This window comes from Phalaenopsis equestris, unplaced genomic scaffold (assembly GCF_001263595.1).
Source record: "Phalaenopsis equestris unplaced genomic scaffold, ASM126359v1 Scaffold000001, whole genome shotgun sequence".
Classification (NCBI taxonomy): Eukaryota; Viridiplantae; Streptophyta; class Magnoliopsida; order Asparagales; family Orchidaceae; genus Phalaenopsis; species Phalaenopsis equestris.
The window spans coordinates 16220-32728 of NW_018164443.1; the positions used below are offsets into that span (position 1 = coordinate 16220).

General features: G+C 31.8%; 2 protein-coding genes across 2 annotated transcripts in view; both read left to right on the top strand.

Moving 5' to 3' along the window:
• LOC110018536 (CTP synthase 1-like) overlaps nt 1–2868 on the top strand; it is an 8382-nt gene extending 5514 nt beyond the window's left edge. Inside the window, exons 15-17 of the mRNA XM_020715913.1 lie at nt 279–359; nt 898–991; nt 2407–2868. Of these exons, the coding sequence (XP_020571572.1) occupies nt 279–359; nt 898–991; nt 2407–2576 (345 nt within the window). The 3' untranslated portion in view covers nt 2577–2868. The remainder of the gene's footprint in view (nt 1–278; nt 360–897; nt 992–2406) is intronic.
• Nucleotides 2869–4393: 1525 nt separating this feature from the next.
• The window catches only part of LOC110019493 (zinc finger CCCH domain-containing protein 37-like), a gene marked incomplete at its 3' end in the record, with an annotated part of 18326 nt that continues 6210 nt past the window's right edge, over nt 4394–16509 (top strand). The window contains 3 exon segments of the mRNA XM_020717558.1: nt 4394–4800; nt 8397–8641; nt 16493–16507. Coding sequence (XP_020573217.1) covers nt 4476–4800; nt 8397–8641; nt 16493–16507 — 585 coding nt within the window.

A 16509-nucleotide genomic window follows, 5' to 3' on the forward strand; every position in this document is an offset into this window, starting at 1 on the left:
TCTTATCCGTGTATATATATATATATATATATATATCCGTGTGTGCGCGCGCCGCATACCCTGGCATATCGGTTGGCATCCGCGATATAAGACCCTCAGGTCAGGGGTTCGAATCTCCTCAGACACAGTTGGCCTTAAGGAGGTGGTACTCGAATTGTTAGGCACATTAGGGATGACTGGAGGCTCGTATAACAACCTCTTGTCATTCTTTTTTAATATATATGTTATTTATTTATTGCATGTAATTTTTTGTTTGATCGAGTTGCTTTTGACTGCAGGTAAATCCTGATTTGGTTATGAAGCTTGAAAGGTCTGGTCTTTCTTTTGTGGGCAAGGATGACAGTGGTAGAAGAATGGAGGTATGTTTGCACAATCTTCTATATTTTTTTTAAAGGAATAACTATATATGTATATATATATATATAGAGAGAGAGAGAGAGAGAGAGAGAGAGAGAGAGAGAGAGAGAGAGAGAGAGAGAGAGAGAGAGAGAGAGAGAGAGAGAGAGAGAGAGAGAGAGAGAGAGAGAGAGAGACCCACACACACACACACACACACACACATCTACCACACAATTCTTATTATATATATATATATAGACACACACACACACACATCTACCACACAATTCTTATATATTTGCATATCTGATACCTAAAGTTTATTATTTATATATATAACACTAGTGTCATAATCACATCAAAACTTATGCATGAAAAGGTGTTCTTCATTTTCTAAAGTGAGTAATAGTGTTATTTTTGGTATGATTTAAAGATTCGAGTGTTATGCATGTAAATGTTAAATTTTAGGTGCTAGTTGCTTGAATACCAAGAATTGTGTGGTATGTTTGTAAATCCTTCTTTTTATTGATATTACAAATGTTTACATTGTATCTGCAGATCGTTGAGCTGCCTACCCATCCTTATTACATTGGAGTCCAATTCCATCCAGAGTTCAAGTCAAGACCTAAAAAACCTTCTCCTCTTTTCTTAGGTAATACTTTCATCATTGTTATCATTAGCTTTAACTCAAGTATTTGAATCTAAGTGCATTTTCATACATTCTTATGTATTTGCATATCTAACCCTTGAACTTCCATATTTACATGCTTGGCACTGAAATATTTAATCACATAAAAATAAAATACACCTTTTCATGCTTTGTTTTATGACACAAAAATGTTATAAATGTAAATATAAAAGTTTAGGTGCTAGGTATGTAAATACATAAGTGTTTGGTATGTTTGTAAATTTCACTTGAGTTTTATGTTATTTTTTCCTTTTTAATGAAAGTTAGATTATGCCTAATCTATACTATGCTTATTTTAAATAAATCTATTTATTCAAATTTTTTCACTTTAAATGCAATAGAGCTTAAAAATTCATTAACAAAATATGATATTATGATTATCATTTTAAACCCTTAAAATATATTCCATGCAATTAAATAAATCTATACCTAATAGCTATTACTTCTATAGCACTCCAATTTCTCAACTATATTACCTCATGCCTTGCACAGAAGTTGTTCATAAGTTTTTATATAACAATGAATATTTACTTTTCCTCTATACTCTTTTTTTTTTTGAAAGATTTACATACATACCACTCAAATTTTCCTCTATACTCTTTTTTTTGAAAGATTTACATACATACCACTCAATTCTTATGCATTTACACGTCTAACACCTAAACCTCAATTTTTACATATATAGACCACCTTAAAAAGAGAAGCATAATACTAAGTTAAGTGTTGCCGAGATGAGAATGATTAGGTGGATGAGTGGCTTTACAATTAGAGATAAAATGCGAAATGAATATATAATGAATATATCAATGTATCTGCGAAAGGGTTGGTGTAGCGTCAGGGGTAGAGCAAAATTAGGCGAGTCGTCTTAGATGGTTTGGTCACATTAAACGTTGATCATCTGTGATCCGATTAGGAGAGTAGATGTTTTAGATTCGACTTATGTTATGATCTTAATTTATAAGAATTAAATGAAAATATGACACTAAATAGGACACTATGGAGAAAAAGGATTCATGTAGCCGACCCCATTTAGTGGGATTATGGCTTTGTTGTTGTTGTTGTTATTGACCGCCTTATCTATTATTAAAAAAGTGTATCTCACTTATTAAAAGTTCAAATAGCTTTGTTTTTTTTATGTAATATCAAAATGTTTGGGTTGTATAATTGTAAAAGGTAAAGCCTATTTGGTGAGAGTTTATTACTATGTACACAATGATAAAACCCAGGAACATGGCAGAAGCCTGTAAGGTCTTTATCAAAGAGACTAATTGGCACCCACAAGCTCCACTCATTTTGTTTGAATCTATCTTTTGGGTGATATTCATGCTCAAATTAACAAAAGTTGAACTAGTAAACTCACCTCGTGCACCTCATCTCAGGTCTAATAGCCGCCTCGTGTGGCCAACTGGATGTGTTGATGAAAATACGGGGTCGCGACAACGTGCTGCCTACAAAAATGGTCACGAGCAACGGCCCCTCCGTCACAAAAGTATACCAACACCTTTCAAATGGACCTTATTATGCAAATGGCAATGGAGTCCATGCTTAACTTTTTTTCCTTTAGCTGAGCAAAGCAGTGTGAGTTTTTGGGGTTTTCTTTAATTTGCTTGTTTTCAGAAGATTGGAAGCAGCTCAGTAGCATAACTACTAGGCTTGTAATAGGGAGTGGAGCTTGTTCCAGGTTTTTGAGGAGGAACAGCCTATGTATTTCATTTTATCTCAGGATGGATCATAAGGTTCTGAAAAATTGTTTTTTTTTGTTTTTGTTTTTACATTTGATTTGGATAGTTTTTGAAATGTTTGATCTGTAGATGGGTGGTAAAGTGTCAAATTCTAAGTTGTAGAGGTGGTGCTTGTAATGCATGCTTATTTGCTTCTTCTGTCTTTGGTCAAGAAATATTAAGTTTACATAATGGGTAAAATTTGTAACCATATGATTTGAAAATTTTGCTTTATATATATATAAAGTGTGTGTGTGTGTAATTGTCATGTATTTTAATATGTAAAGTGTGTGTGTGTGTGTAATTGTCATGTATTTTAATATGAAGGCCGTTTGACCTTTCATCTAGTGTCTTGAAATTTTCAATCATTCTTGAAGAGTTTGTTTTGTACTTATTTAAACTCGAATAAATCACTTTTGGTATTATTAGATTTATATTGTTAAGACGTTCAATCTGATTATAAATTTGATTGTATACTCAAAAATGATTTGCACGGATCTCGAGACGATGCTATGGTTGGAATAAGATAGACTAAAATGTCATTTGCTTTTCTTTTTAAGATAATGTTAAATATGTAATTTTTATATTTTTTGTCTCTTCTATCTATCTTCTATAAAAGGAGGGTTATATGTTGTATGAGGGACTCTTTTAGCTCTCATCTCTTTGTATTATATTTTGTTTGTGGAATAAAATGGGTCATCACCCCCGGGAACACTCCTTTAAAGTTTTCCCCTCCCTCCCTCCCTCCCTCCCTCCCTCGCTCTCTCTCTCTCTCTCTCTCTCTCCTTTCCTCCTCCTCCTCCCCCTCGCCCTCCTCTATCAATCATCTTTCTTCAGTCCAACGCTTTATTTCTTGGGTGCGGTCTACCAAACAAATTTAGATTCAACATTGATAAAATTATTGTTAAATTTTTTCAACTCCAAAACTAAATGATAATCTGTATTCAGCAGTATTTGACTAAAAAATTTTTTTGATAATTAAACAAAAAATAATACAAGAGATCAATATTAAAAAGGAGATAAGTGTCAAAATGGTTCCTTGAATTTTTTTCTCCTCAGTCATTTTAATCAAGGAGTATATAAAAGTATCAATTTAATCTAAAAATCCTCCCTAGGGATCATCATCCCATATTAAATGATTGTGTAAGTTAATTTGATAATTTTATAAACTCAGATTAAAACGAATCATATAAATCGTCTTGATATTATCTTGGCAGTACTCATTTTCAACTATTTACACGTGATTATCTTAGTCTCAGAATTTATGGTTCTAAAATAGTACTCCATAGAGCTCAATTTTAAAATAATACGTAGTTATTTTAACATTTTTGTAAACTCTAAAACACTTTACTTCATATTGATATCTAAATATATAGAAATAAATGGTATGTACTAAACCTTAAATAAAAGTAAATTATAATCACAAGGAAAAAAAAAAAGAGCTCAATAATAAAAGGCTCCAAATAAATAGAACACAAGTTGCTCAAAATAAAATAGAAAATTTTAATTTAAAAAATAAAAACATAAAATTATCTAATATTATAATTTATAGTTTTATTAAAATTAATTATAACCAAAATTTAATCACGACCCAAATATTCCCCCTCCAGTAACCCTCAACCAGCCACCTATAAATACCGCTTCCTTTAACCCATTCTAAAACCTCATCCTCCCGTTCCATCTCTGCCACCCGCGAAAACCCTAGCTTCCAAGCCACTCCTCTGCAGATGTCGAACCAGATCTACTATAGCTCTACATACACCAGCGGTGGATTAGGAGGCTACACGCTCCGCGCCGCAGATCCCTACCTTCCAACTGCGGTGGGTTCCTCTAGATTCTCGACTGATGCACTCACCGTTACTGACGCCGGCGAGCGGACTGCTTCTTTGTCTTCTAGCCAGGCCAACGGTTTTAAGCTTCCGAACGTGGAAATCCGCGGTGTAGGCGGAGCTGGAAGCTTATCGATCGGGAAGATTGGCGGGGGACAGACGTCGGTGACTTGGCTTGGGGTTGATGGGGCCGGTAAAGCGGGATCGAAGAGGTCCGCTGAAGGTGAGAGAGTTTAGATTTTGTTTCTTCACATATTTTTTTTTGGTTTATCGTTTGATTCTACTTGATATCTGTAGGGTTGGCAGCCGGTTCTATGGATGGTACGGGGAAATGTATTGTTAGTTGAGTATTGATATTTCATTTTGCATTTCAGTATATCAGTTAGTAAACTGGGGTTGATTACAGCTATTTAAAAGTTTCTGTTGTCATTTAGGTTTGGTGGTTTGAACTGTTTTTATTGCCTTATTGGAAAAAAATGTTATAGGAAATAATTTAATGATCTCTTACTTTCTTGGACAAGAACATCAAAGAGTAGACGCCACATCAATTGGTAGTGAGGTATAATGTTACTGGAATGAAATGCAATGGTTCGGCAAATGAAGCATTATAGAAGTTATGCAGGATATTTATGCAGGGGGAGAAGCTCTTGGAAGGATTAATGAGAACACAGTGAAAAGGGTTAATAAACTTGCTCCAAAGTAGTTGTGACCAGGCTGAAGATGCCCATGACAATGATCATATTTATCCATTGAGCATTGCATTTTAGATTGCTGTGTGAAAAGTTGGAGGGTGATGTTTTAGTTCAGCAGAAGCATCTTATCCGTGTTAAATAAGAAATCTCCAGTCTCATGCTTGTTAGGCATTTCGTATCACGGTGATGTTTATGCCAAGTTATATTGCTAGGATCATTTCACCTTGGTATTATCGGTGCTGTTAGATTGATTGATCCCTGAAGGATTCCTGTACTTGTTGTGCAGAATGATTGCTTAAGTAGACATTTTCTAAATGAACAGAGCAGTCATTCTTACTTATTTTATTTATATAATCGAGGATTAAACTTGTTCGCATATTTTAATAATTTGTGTCCGCTTTTGATATAATCTAGGTCGCTAATAACACCAAGGGCTGGTATACGATTCTATGGAAGTTACAGGGAAAAATCTTCTTAATCCAGTGGTAGATTTTAGTTTGGTATTTCATTTTCTGGATATCAGATAATAAGCTGGGGTAGATACTGTTATTTCAGAATTTCTGTTGTCATGTTCGTTGGGTGTTTGTTATCTTTTTTATGTTTCATTGAGGACAGTCTTATAAAAATAATCTAATGATTTTGGTTTTTTGGACAAGAACATCAAAGAGTAGAAACTGCATCAATTTGTACTGAAGTAGAATGCAAATGGAATGACATGAAATTTTTTCGGAAAGGAAGCATACCAAAAGTCATGTAGGGCATTTATACAGATTGAAAAGCTCTTGGAAGGATTAGTGAGAACAATGTGAAAAGGGTTAATAAAGTTATTCCGAAGTTGTTGGGATAAGGTGCTGATGATATTGATTACGATTATCCCATGAGCATTACATTTTAGATTGATGTGCAAGGATGTGAAGGCTTAGGTCATGCAAAATATATTACTTTTATTGAATAAGAATTCTCCAGTGTCATGCTTACTAGGCATTTGTATCATACGAGGGGAGTATGCCAAGTTATATTTCTAGAACCATGCTACCTTTGTATTATTGGTGCTGTCAGATTGATTATTTTTATAAGGATCCATGTACTGGTTGGTGCAGATTTATTTCTTATGCAGGCATTTTCTAAATGAATAGAGCTGCATTCTTAGTCTTTCATTCATGAAATCGAGGATGAAACTTTTTTGCCTAATTTCATACGATTTAGCGTCCACTTCAGATTTTTTTGTCATCATCGCCTAGTAAGCTTTCCTTCAAGCCTTTTCCTCACATTTCCTGTTAAGTTCTAAACTAAATTGAAGCTAAAAAATGTTAAACATAGAATGCATTATTCTTAAATTTTTATGTTACCCTCTATATAGTAGTTAATATTTTTTAACCCAAAAAACATGCCAAAAACATGCATGTGCTTCATTTTTATGAATTGTTTGATTTAATTTGACTTACAAAAAACATGCATGTGCTAATCTCGCATCTCATTTTTATGAATTGTTTGATTTAATTTGACTTACCCAACAATATAAATAACAATTAATTATTTATTATTGTTATGATGTTTATTTATGAGTCAGATTAGTTATTTGAATATTTAAACCATGAAATTTTTGCTTTCATGATTCAAAATCTAAGATACAAGGCACTTTGTGCTGCTTCTATCTTTTGCATGCTAATTAGTACTGTATTCTAAATAAATCAATCTTGCCATTGCTTATTTCATCACAGTAGTTTCAGAGTAGAAGTTTGGTATGTATTGGTGTGTTTGCATGCTGTGTGAAACATGTGCTCTACTGGGTAGATAATAGGTAGAATTCTGTTAGTGTTTCATCTCTTTATGCTTCTTATATTTAATTTAAATTGAACCTTGCCTTCTTTTCTTATTTTGAAATGTTTGCTAATCAAGTACTTTTTCTACATCTCCTTTCTCATGCCCCATTTTCTGTATGATTTATGGAACTTCGTAAGGCTTATTTGATATTCAACGGATGTAGTTGTGAGTTGGATATGGCATATAGTTTCAGTTTTTCCATGGTAGCATCCTTATCATTCTTTATGGTGTTAGCCAAGATTTGCATTTAAATGTGTTTGAGGTGGACGCGGTTCATTATGAATTGGGAAATTTTGAGGCTCATGTAAAAATTCATTAATGGATTATCGATCTAATTTTGCATGCATGCATGAATTAAAATGGCTTAAAAAAATCATAAATATCTAGATACATTACATGTTATGCTCAGATCTAGTTAAATATAACATAAATTATGAATAATAAAATAAAATTTATCTTGTAAGAATATCTAGCTGGTGTATCTATATTCGGAAAGAAAAACATCAAATTAGTATTTTTTAAAAAAAATTAGATTTTACACCATTTACCTAATCAAAACTGCGGCTATTCACTGCTATTGAATTTTTTAAATCAGATATTTACAGAAATACCTTTTTCCTGTTGACACACAGCTTGATAGAATTAAGTGTAGGACTGCTGTTTAAGTCTCCATAAATCGATACTATATGCAGTAATCACAACAGTGCATTACGGATTTGCAGTTTTCATTCTTCATTTTTTGTAATTCTTTGTAGGTTTTATTCTGTACAGTAGAATAGGGGTGGCACCACATATAGCACTCAGCGGAAAATTGCTGTTGTTTGTCTCTTTAGACTTTTGGGTACTCTCACATTCCTAGCTACGAAGTTAGACTTTGTGTTGGTAAGGTTTCTTCTTGTGTAAATAAACTCGTTTGCATGGCAAGGGCGAGATAGCTACGTCTAAACTTGAAAATCCAATATGGGCATTACCGTATTTGTTTCTAATTGTCCATGGTCTTATTATTAACTAGCATATTATCTGATATACTATAAGTGTCTGCCTCCTGCTTGCAGCTGTGCAATCTTAAGAAACTTTTTACCATATTCACCGACGATATATGATAATTTTTACTGGCTGGATATCAGCTTTTGTTAAGATAAAAAGCCATTTATTTAACTCAGGTATATTTACTTACAAATTATATGATACCGTGTCAATACAATATTACAGTAATTTTTCAGTAGTCTTATTTGAAATTATAAATTATTACTTGTATTTTTCTGCTATCTTATTATATTTGTTTTCTACTATCTACCTATAGCTCTCTACAATCAGAATATTTTGGCATATAACTCTATTGGCCAAAGTGATGCTTTATTGTCAAAGTACTCTTTGCACAAACGCCCTAGAGTTGTGGGTGCAAGCCACCTGCCTTTATATCCCCAGCGTCCTGGAGAGAAGGATTGTACTTACTATATGATGACGAGAACCTGTAAATTTGGAGATTCTTGCAAGTTTGATCATCCAATTTGGGTTCCTGAAGGGGGAATTCCAGACTGGAAAGAGGTGACTATCACTATTCTTTTTCTATATAGGAGTTCTAAGTATCGTGATTACTATTATAGGACAACTCTCTGAATATATATACCCGTTATTACTTTAAAGAATTATTTCGAATTTTCTTGTTATTTATTCTTTATTATCATCTGGGTACTTATTTGAGGTATAGTTTTTAAGCTATTACACCATTAAATGTCATTCTTTATTGTCCTGAAAACCTTTAATTTGTTATTCTTTATATGATATTTTTATTTATTTTTGAGAAGTGTTGTTTTCATGCATGTTCCTGACTAAGAATAATTGATAAATTTAATTATTCATTAATTGGCTTATTTTGAAATTGTTAATTATGTTTTATATCTTGATGTGTATTACCTGAACAGCTATTGATCAAAATGGAATCAGATAAATTTTATTCATACATCTTGATAATTGTTCAAATAATGGATATTAAGTTAAAATTGCAGGATTGTTGAAACTTTGGACTAGCCTGAAGACATAGCATGCCAACATATTTTATATAAATAAATAAATTTATTTAAAGGGATATTTGGCTGTCATGTGGCATAATTTTAAATATGATTTCAAGTATGTTTGCCTAGAACAATATACAATTTTGAATTTGATTTCAAATGCATTTAAAAGCTAACAATCAAGTTATGCAAATTATCACTTCTACAATTATGTAAATTTAATTGCAAAATAACTATGTACTTGATGATTAATTAAAATAAAACACATGGAACAAGAAAAGTGGCTTTAAAGGCTGTTTTGTTCCTCCCATTAATTTATATTTATATACAGATCTAGAAAATAACTGAAAACTACTAATTATAAAAAAAAATTAAAAATTAAAATTGCTGTCCAAACTTTTCTATTTTGGTAGTTGGCAGGGACCAATTCTTGACCCTTCACTTTTCATGCTAGATGCATGAATTGTAGTTGGACTTCTCGTCATGCTAAGAACATAAATGTGGCTCATTTTATTTTTTATTTATCTTTGTAATACTTTGAACACTATCCCTCAGGCGGAATAGCAGAGATCTACTGTTCTAAGTTTGCTTAAGATATTTTTGAATGTAAGGTTTTGAAAATTTTTTATAAATATGTTTTCATTTTTTGTTGGAATATTTAGACTGTAGGTTAACTCACTTTCTCATTCCCACATTATGAAATGTTTGTATACCTCCACATATTTGATTTGATTATGTTGTATTAGATTTTTAGCAATGTTGATGGTTGAATGGGTCATAATATGTTCTCATAGGTTTCATTTGATTTTTAATTTTTTTAGTATGTTTAATATATAGAAGTTCACAGATATATTGAGAGATTGTTTTGAATTCAGATTCTACACTTGACCTTGTGACAATTTGCTTTTGCTTCTTCATGCTGCCATATTTTCTCCTAGTAGTTTGTGATATTTTGCGGTGAAATTTTTATTCACTAGTGATCTCGTATAGTCAACATCATTATTTTAATCTTTAATTTGTATGGTATTATGCTTTGCATAGAAAATCCTTTTCCATGTTTTGATTTTAGATACCCAAGCATCTTGCATTCACAGCTTAATGGTGAGATTTATTTTATTTACATAAATTGATTTATGAGACTTACGCACAGCTTAAGGGTGAGATTTAGGGTCTGTTTGACGCAGCTGCAGATTGTCAGCTTTCATCAAAAGTGATGTTAGGATGAGAGTGGGATAAATAAAATAACTTTTAAATAGTCTTCGATATTGTCAAATCCCTAAATGATTGTTGTTTCATTATCATCCCTGTTTAATCTTTTATTTGATTCAGTTAGAGTTTTACATGGCTTGCAATCAATCTTTTTGTTTCTTTGAAAAAATCCATTGCATATTTTTGTTGAGACAAACATTTGTTTTCTAGCTAAGCCACTTCTATTCTCAGGAAGTATTTTAGGTTATTCAGTTTTGAAATTTCAAACTTTACTAGGAGTTTTTTTTTCTAGGAATTTCTATGTTATTATCACGTGCTTTTTTATTGTCATCACCTATAATAATATTTTCATTGATATGCATAATTATAATTAAAATTCCTCGGTTAGCGGAATACTTTATAAAGCATTTGTAATCTACATAGATTTGTTTTATCTCATTTCATTTATGTTTTTTTGTAAATTAGCCAAATCTCGCCCTTCCGAATTGTTTAAGGTCATGTATCAATTTTTTTAATATGCATACCTTATTTTCTGTGATAGAGCTGTTGAATCATGTCGAGAAGTGTCCATATAAATTTGTTTTTTGGCATTCTTGTGTAAAAGTACATTTGCAAGTCATATTGTTGCATAGACAACCCGAGTTTAGCAGACACAGATTAGGATGCCTTTTATATTCATTTTAGCAAAAAAAAGTTTTCTTTTTAGCGGTATATTTTATGGGATTCCATGTAATGTTTTTTACTGCTAATCTAGCTCTACCATATTGCTCCATTTACAATTTGCTTTTTATTTTAATGAAAACATTCGCTTGCATCCATTTGTTTTCTTTCTCCTTTTTTTGTAGTTCAATGTTCTCCCAAATGAGATTTCTATTTAGGACATTCTTTTTTTCCCTCATGATATCTTTCTAATTCTTCTTCCCTAATATCTTAAATAGGGTTTGTGGCATTTTAATAGTGTTGGAGCTGATATTTGTAAGGGAAGTTTTATGCGTGGGAGAACATTTTTGGGAGGATGTGTATTGGGTTAATGGGGTATAGAGAACAATGTTTGCAATGTTGAACTTTATTGGAGTCTTTAAATGGGTTTTCATTTTTATATAGGCTTGAAGTGGTTTAGTGATTAGAGTAATGTGTTATTTTTATATCTGTTTATTTAGGTTGTCAAGGTAGAAGATATTAATTTCATCGAACTTTTCTTTCATTTGGTTGTTCTCTCTTTTACAAGAGAAAATTTTGATTTTCATCAATATTGACATATTTTGAAGTGAAGAATTATTTGATGTCGATGAATAAAGCACATTTAAGTATGTCGCTAGAATCAAGTTTATGTCGGTGTTATTTGTGGATGTGAATATGTGGCGACAAAATAAGTTCTGGAGAAAATTTTAGAAACAATTATTTATGGAAAAAATTCAGCTTATGACCAATGAGTGTATTTTATTAGTGAGATATGTAGAGGTTATGATTGCTTATACCCAATAACTTTTGGGAATTTGGGAGTTCTGAGAACTTTTAGAGGGTGTTTTGTTTTCCTTTTTGCCAACCTTTTTTTTTGTTGTGGGGTGTGTAAGGATAGAAGGATTGTGTACAATTACCTTTTTCATTTAAGAAAGAATAAATAGTTTTATTAAAATAATCTTATGCAGTTTTAGTTTTAGTCTATATAAATTTTGTATCAAGTTGTTTTCATTCCATTGAGTTAAAAGTTGGAGGTATATGTGTGATATTAATTCGTTGTCTGATAAGATAAATGTATGTCTTTTGAGTGCGATTGTCAATTAAAATAGTAATTTTTTTTGCTTCAAAATTATAAATAGTTTTTCAAGGTCCCAAAATTTCGAAGTGAATTATCATGCAATGTGTAGAGAATTTGCTTTCACTTTGAGGAAAGAGAACTCGATTATTTTAAACAGTTTTGCAAATCTTATAGTGAATGTTTTTAATGTTCATATATATGAAAAGAGAAAGAAACATATAGTGTAGGACTTTAAAGGATGAATATCCTAGTCTCTAATGATAGATGCTTATGGCATCTTTGTTTAGAGTAGATATGCATGCGTAGGTTAAGTGGCTTTGGACTTCAACTAGGTGTATAACCTATTATTTTCTCTAGCCCGTGCAATGATCTTCCCCATAGTGTGGTATTGAAATAAACAATCATTATTAAAAAGAAACGTAACCATGCATTTGTGGTCCTTGATATGTTTATGAATAGGCAAAAGATTTATTGCTAGGTTAGGAACATTTAGGATATTATTCAGTGTAAATTTATGATTAATTGGAATATTATCTTAGCTTGTAACAATTGCTAGGGAGCGATTAACTACCATTTTTCTCTTGTTGGGATTTTTTTGTCAGTTTGGAAAATATTAGCAAGGTTTATCATGTGATCGATGATTCTTGAATCAACTTTTCAGGTGTTTGAGGTACTGTTTGGGGCATTAAAAGTAAAAGTGTTGTAATAATTTGAGTTTGATTTTATGATCTTGATGGTTTTCGGGAGAATCAAGGAAGTTCACTCTCTTGCCAATTTTTATTTTTTTCATTATTGACCTGCAAGTTGCATTGGGGGAAATGATTTCACCCTTTATTTTTAAAAAGATTTAGCGGAAAGAATTTTGTTACCCCGGGTTTTGTGGTTGAGCTGTTACGACCGATGTTTCAGAGCTGGGTGTGTCGAGTTATCTTTTTTTGTCTTTTTGTTTAAGAATATTGCATTTAACGATGATAGGTTCTCTCTACTTAAAATTTGAATACAAGCATAGCCAAAATCGTTATCGAGTCTCACGAGAAATTGAAACAATGTATTCCTTTCTACAAATTGCTTGAGAATCACAATATTATCATGACACATCATTTTGAGATCCTGGCAGTAATTTAGTTATAGCCAATATTACCATTATTGTATGAAATATTCAATGACAAAGATGTTATTTTACTTCGTTCATGGGTGCTTCATCTTGATGTCATAGACAAATGCACATCTTTAATTTTTGAGCAAGTTCTAATTCAATTTCCCAAATTTCTTTTGCTAACTTAGGAACATATATGATCCACTAATTTCAGGTGTCATTTTGCCCCATAACATTAACATGATCTAGGCATTTGCTTTGTCTTAAAAGTATTGGATTTTCTAAGACCACAAGAAGGATCTACGAGATAATAGATTTTTTTTTTTCAGAATTGTATTTACAATATAGGACCACTTCAGATAGTTTCTTTCATCCAATCAATATGAGATTTATGGCCGCTGTAATTTTCTTTAGTCTGCTTTTCATCATTCATGATGTTCGACTCTTTTAAAGGAAACTCAAATAAATTAGACGTGATGCGAAGATGGAAAAAAAAAAGCAACAATGAATGTTAGTAAGAGGATCCTAACCTTGCTTTAATTATTCCATATAAAAAAAGTGTCTAGAAAGATTGTTTTATTAATTTTTAACTTGGTTATTTATACATTAAACTATTTAGAAAATAATGAAAAACTACTAATAACAATGAATTTATAAATTAAAATTGTCGTCCAAACTTTCCATTTTAAGCACATAAACCTATGGCACTTTTCTTTCTATATTAAGCATTTAATTCCATATAAAAAAAGAAGTGGCTAGAAAGATTATTTTATTCATTTTTAAATTGGTTATTTACACAGTAAACTATTTTGAAAATAATAAAAAACTACTAATTACAAAGATAAAAATTAAAATAGTCGTCCAAACTTTCCATTTTAAGCACATAGACCTATGGCACTTTTCTTTCTATATCAAGCATATGAATCTGCTGCTGATTTCATTTCTTTTTAGCAATCCTAATATTTTCAATATTATGCTTGCCATTATTTTTAAAATTAATAGAAATTTGAAACTATGCAACTATTTTATTTCTATTAAATCATGCATGTCAACTATTTTCTTTAATGGCTATATATATTTAATGATATTAATTTTAATTTTACATAAAATTTATTTATATTTAATTAATATATTTGTTTAATCTTTAATAATTAATTCCAATAATGGCCTTAGAAACAAATATTATGTTTATTATATTTTTGTTATTTTAGTCCTCTGCAATGTGGGGTTATTGATTGGTCTGTAAAATAATGCATGCATTAAATAGAAATCATTTTAGTTCATATGTAAACATCAAGCTTCTTTGGGAAAAGCCATGTTGGGACGAGTGCTCGACCTATTCATTTTGGATGAATTATGAGTTTAAACTTTTCCAATGCGTGAATAGTTGACTCGACTATAGGCTGGGTCAGTTAGGATTATTAAGCTGATTTAATAGGCTAATTTGACTCAACCAAGTTACCCGGCCGCTATGCTGACCACTCTATCATTGAATTGAACATGTCCAGAAGTTCCATCGCTTAAGACTCAAAAGTAGTTTGCCCTTTAGGCTATAGTTAGTCGAAGTAAACAAGCATCTCCAGTCAGTGAGATTGGATATGTTATTGTTTTAGCCTTGATATTACAGTAAATATACTTCAAATAATGTAGGCTAATAGAGATAGTTTATACAATAACTTGTTTGTGGTTGAATGGAGATGGCTGATACAGTGGTTTAGAAACCACTGAACCGGAAGGTACGTGGTTAGCATATTCGTGGTGTTATATGTATTATGCATAAAAGAAGGTGTTGAGACATAAAATGAAGCTTGCTTTTGATACTATTAAATGAAGTTTGATTGTGCGATTTTTGGAACCATAAAACTGCCCCATATTTTTTATTTGAGCAATAGTTTCACCGTTGGCCTGAGTTGTGTATGGTATGATCTTCCTTTCAAGCTTTCCCCAAACATACACATCTGCTTTCAAGATCATACCATACAAAAGTTTGATTATTTATCTTTAGAATCCTTTTTTTTAATAAATAGAGGTCCAATGTGCCATGCTGAAGTAGTTTTATTGATTGACAAATAAAATTTGATTACTTGCCAAGACCGTTGATATCTTCATCATTAGTCCAAGTTGTGTATGGTGTGATCTTTCTTTCAGGCTTTCCACAACTGCTATCTTTCTACATCAATTTTTCTCAATTTGCTCGCTGCATGTTCATCTTGCTGTTGCTCATCATATGCCAACATGTGCATGGCATTATCAGTCAATAGTTCACTGAATATATATACAAACACCTGAATTTAGCTAATGCCGAAAAATGCTTTTGTTCAATTAAGCTTATGACGGGTTTATGCAGTCATTTATATTCTATTTCAATCGAGCTCCTACTAAGCCAAAAATAATCTAGCAGGCTCTTGTCCATGTTCAATTTGGTAAGCAAACAACCTAAATAATTTTGTTCAAGCTTGGATTTTTTACGTAATTAACTAGCCTAACATGAATAGTTATTGAGCTGAACTAGTATTGCAAGCAAATAAGCTTCTGGGATAACCAGTGGATGCAGGGGTTTAGTGTCGTGCATCAGAGCTGTGCTGTGTGCCTGTTTGCTTTTTTGTTTGTATGGATGCATATTTTTGTATTTCCATTTGCGTGCATCTCTACATTTGTGTATATGTGGTTGACTGTGTACTTACAACAACAATAACAACAACAAGCTTTTATCTCACTAAGTGGGGTCAGCTAGGAGCCGTTTTTCTCCATTAGTATTAGTTGAATGTGTGTATATGTTGAAATAAAGAAAAAATGTGTTTAAAATTTAAAATCTATTGAAAATTTACTTGTTAAGGCTCAAGTAGAGCTCTGATTAAACTTGACAGGTTCGAATTGACTTTGCTTATCTCTAGATTGGATATTCTTGAACCAAGGTTCGATTTGCTTAAGATTGGGTTAATAGAAACCTATGTTTTTATAAGCTTTTCCTCTTTGTTTTTTATATGAAACTTAGTTTTGGCGACAGCACTGGATTTTCTAGGATTTTGATTATGTTGGTAGAAAGGTTCAAATGAAGGGAAATGAGTGAAGATATTTCCTGAGTCTTGAACTAATGATTTGTGTGTAAATTGATCAATTTCTGGAAACTGAATAAATTTCCATTGATTTGAGTTTCTTCTGAGGATCATCTCTTTTTACACAATTAAGCCGTACTTTTATGACCTTTTTTATCTTCCAATGCCTCTGAAAAGTGTCATTATAGCTCTACTAACAGTAGACGAGAACACATTGATTTTTGATACGTTGATACGTTGTTGATACATGTTTTATTTTTGCAGGTTCCACTTATTCCTGC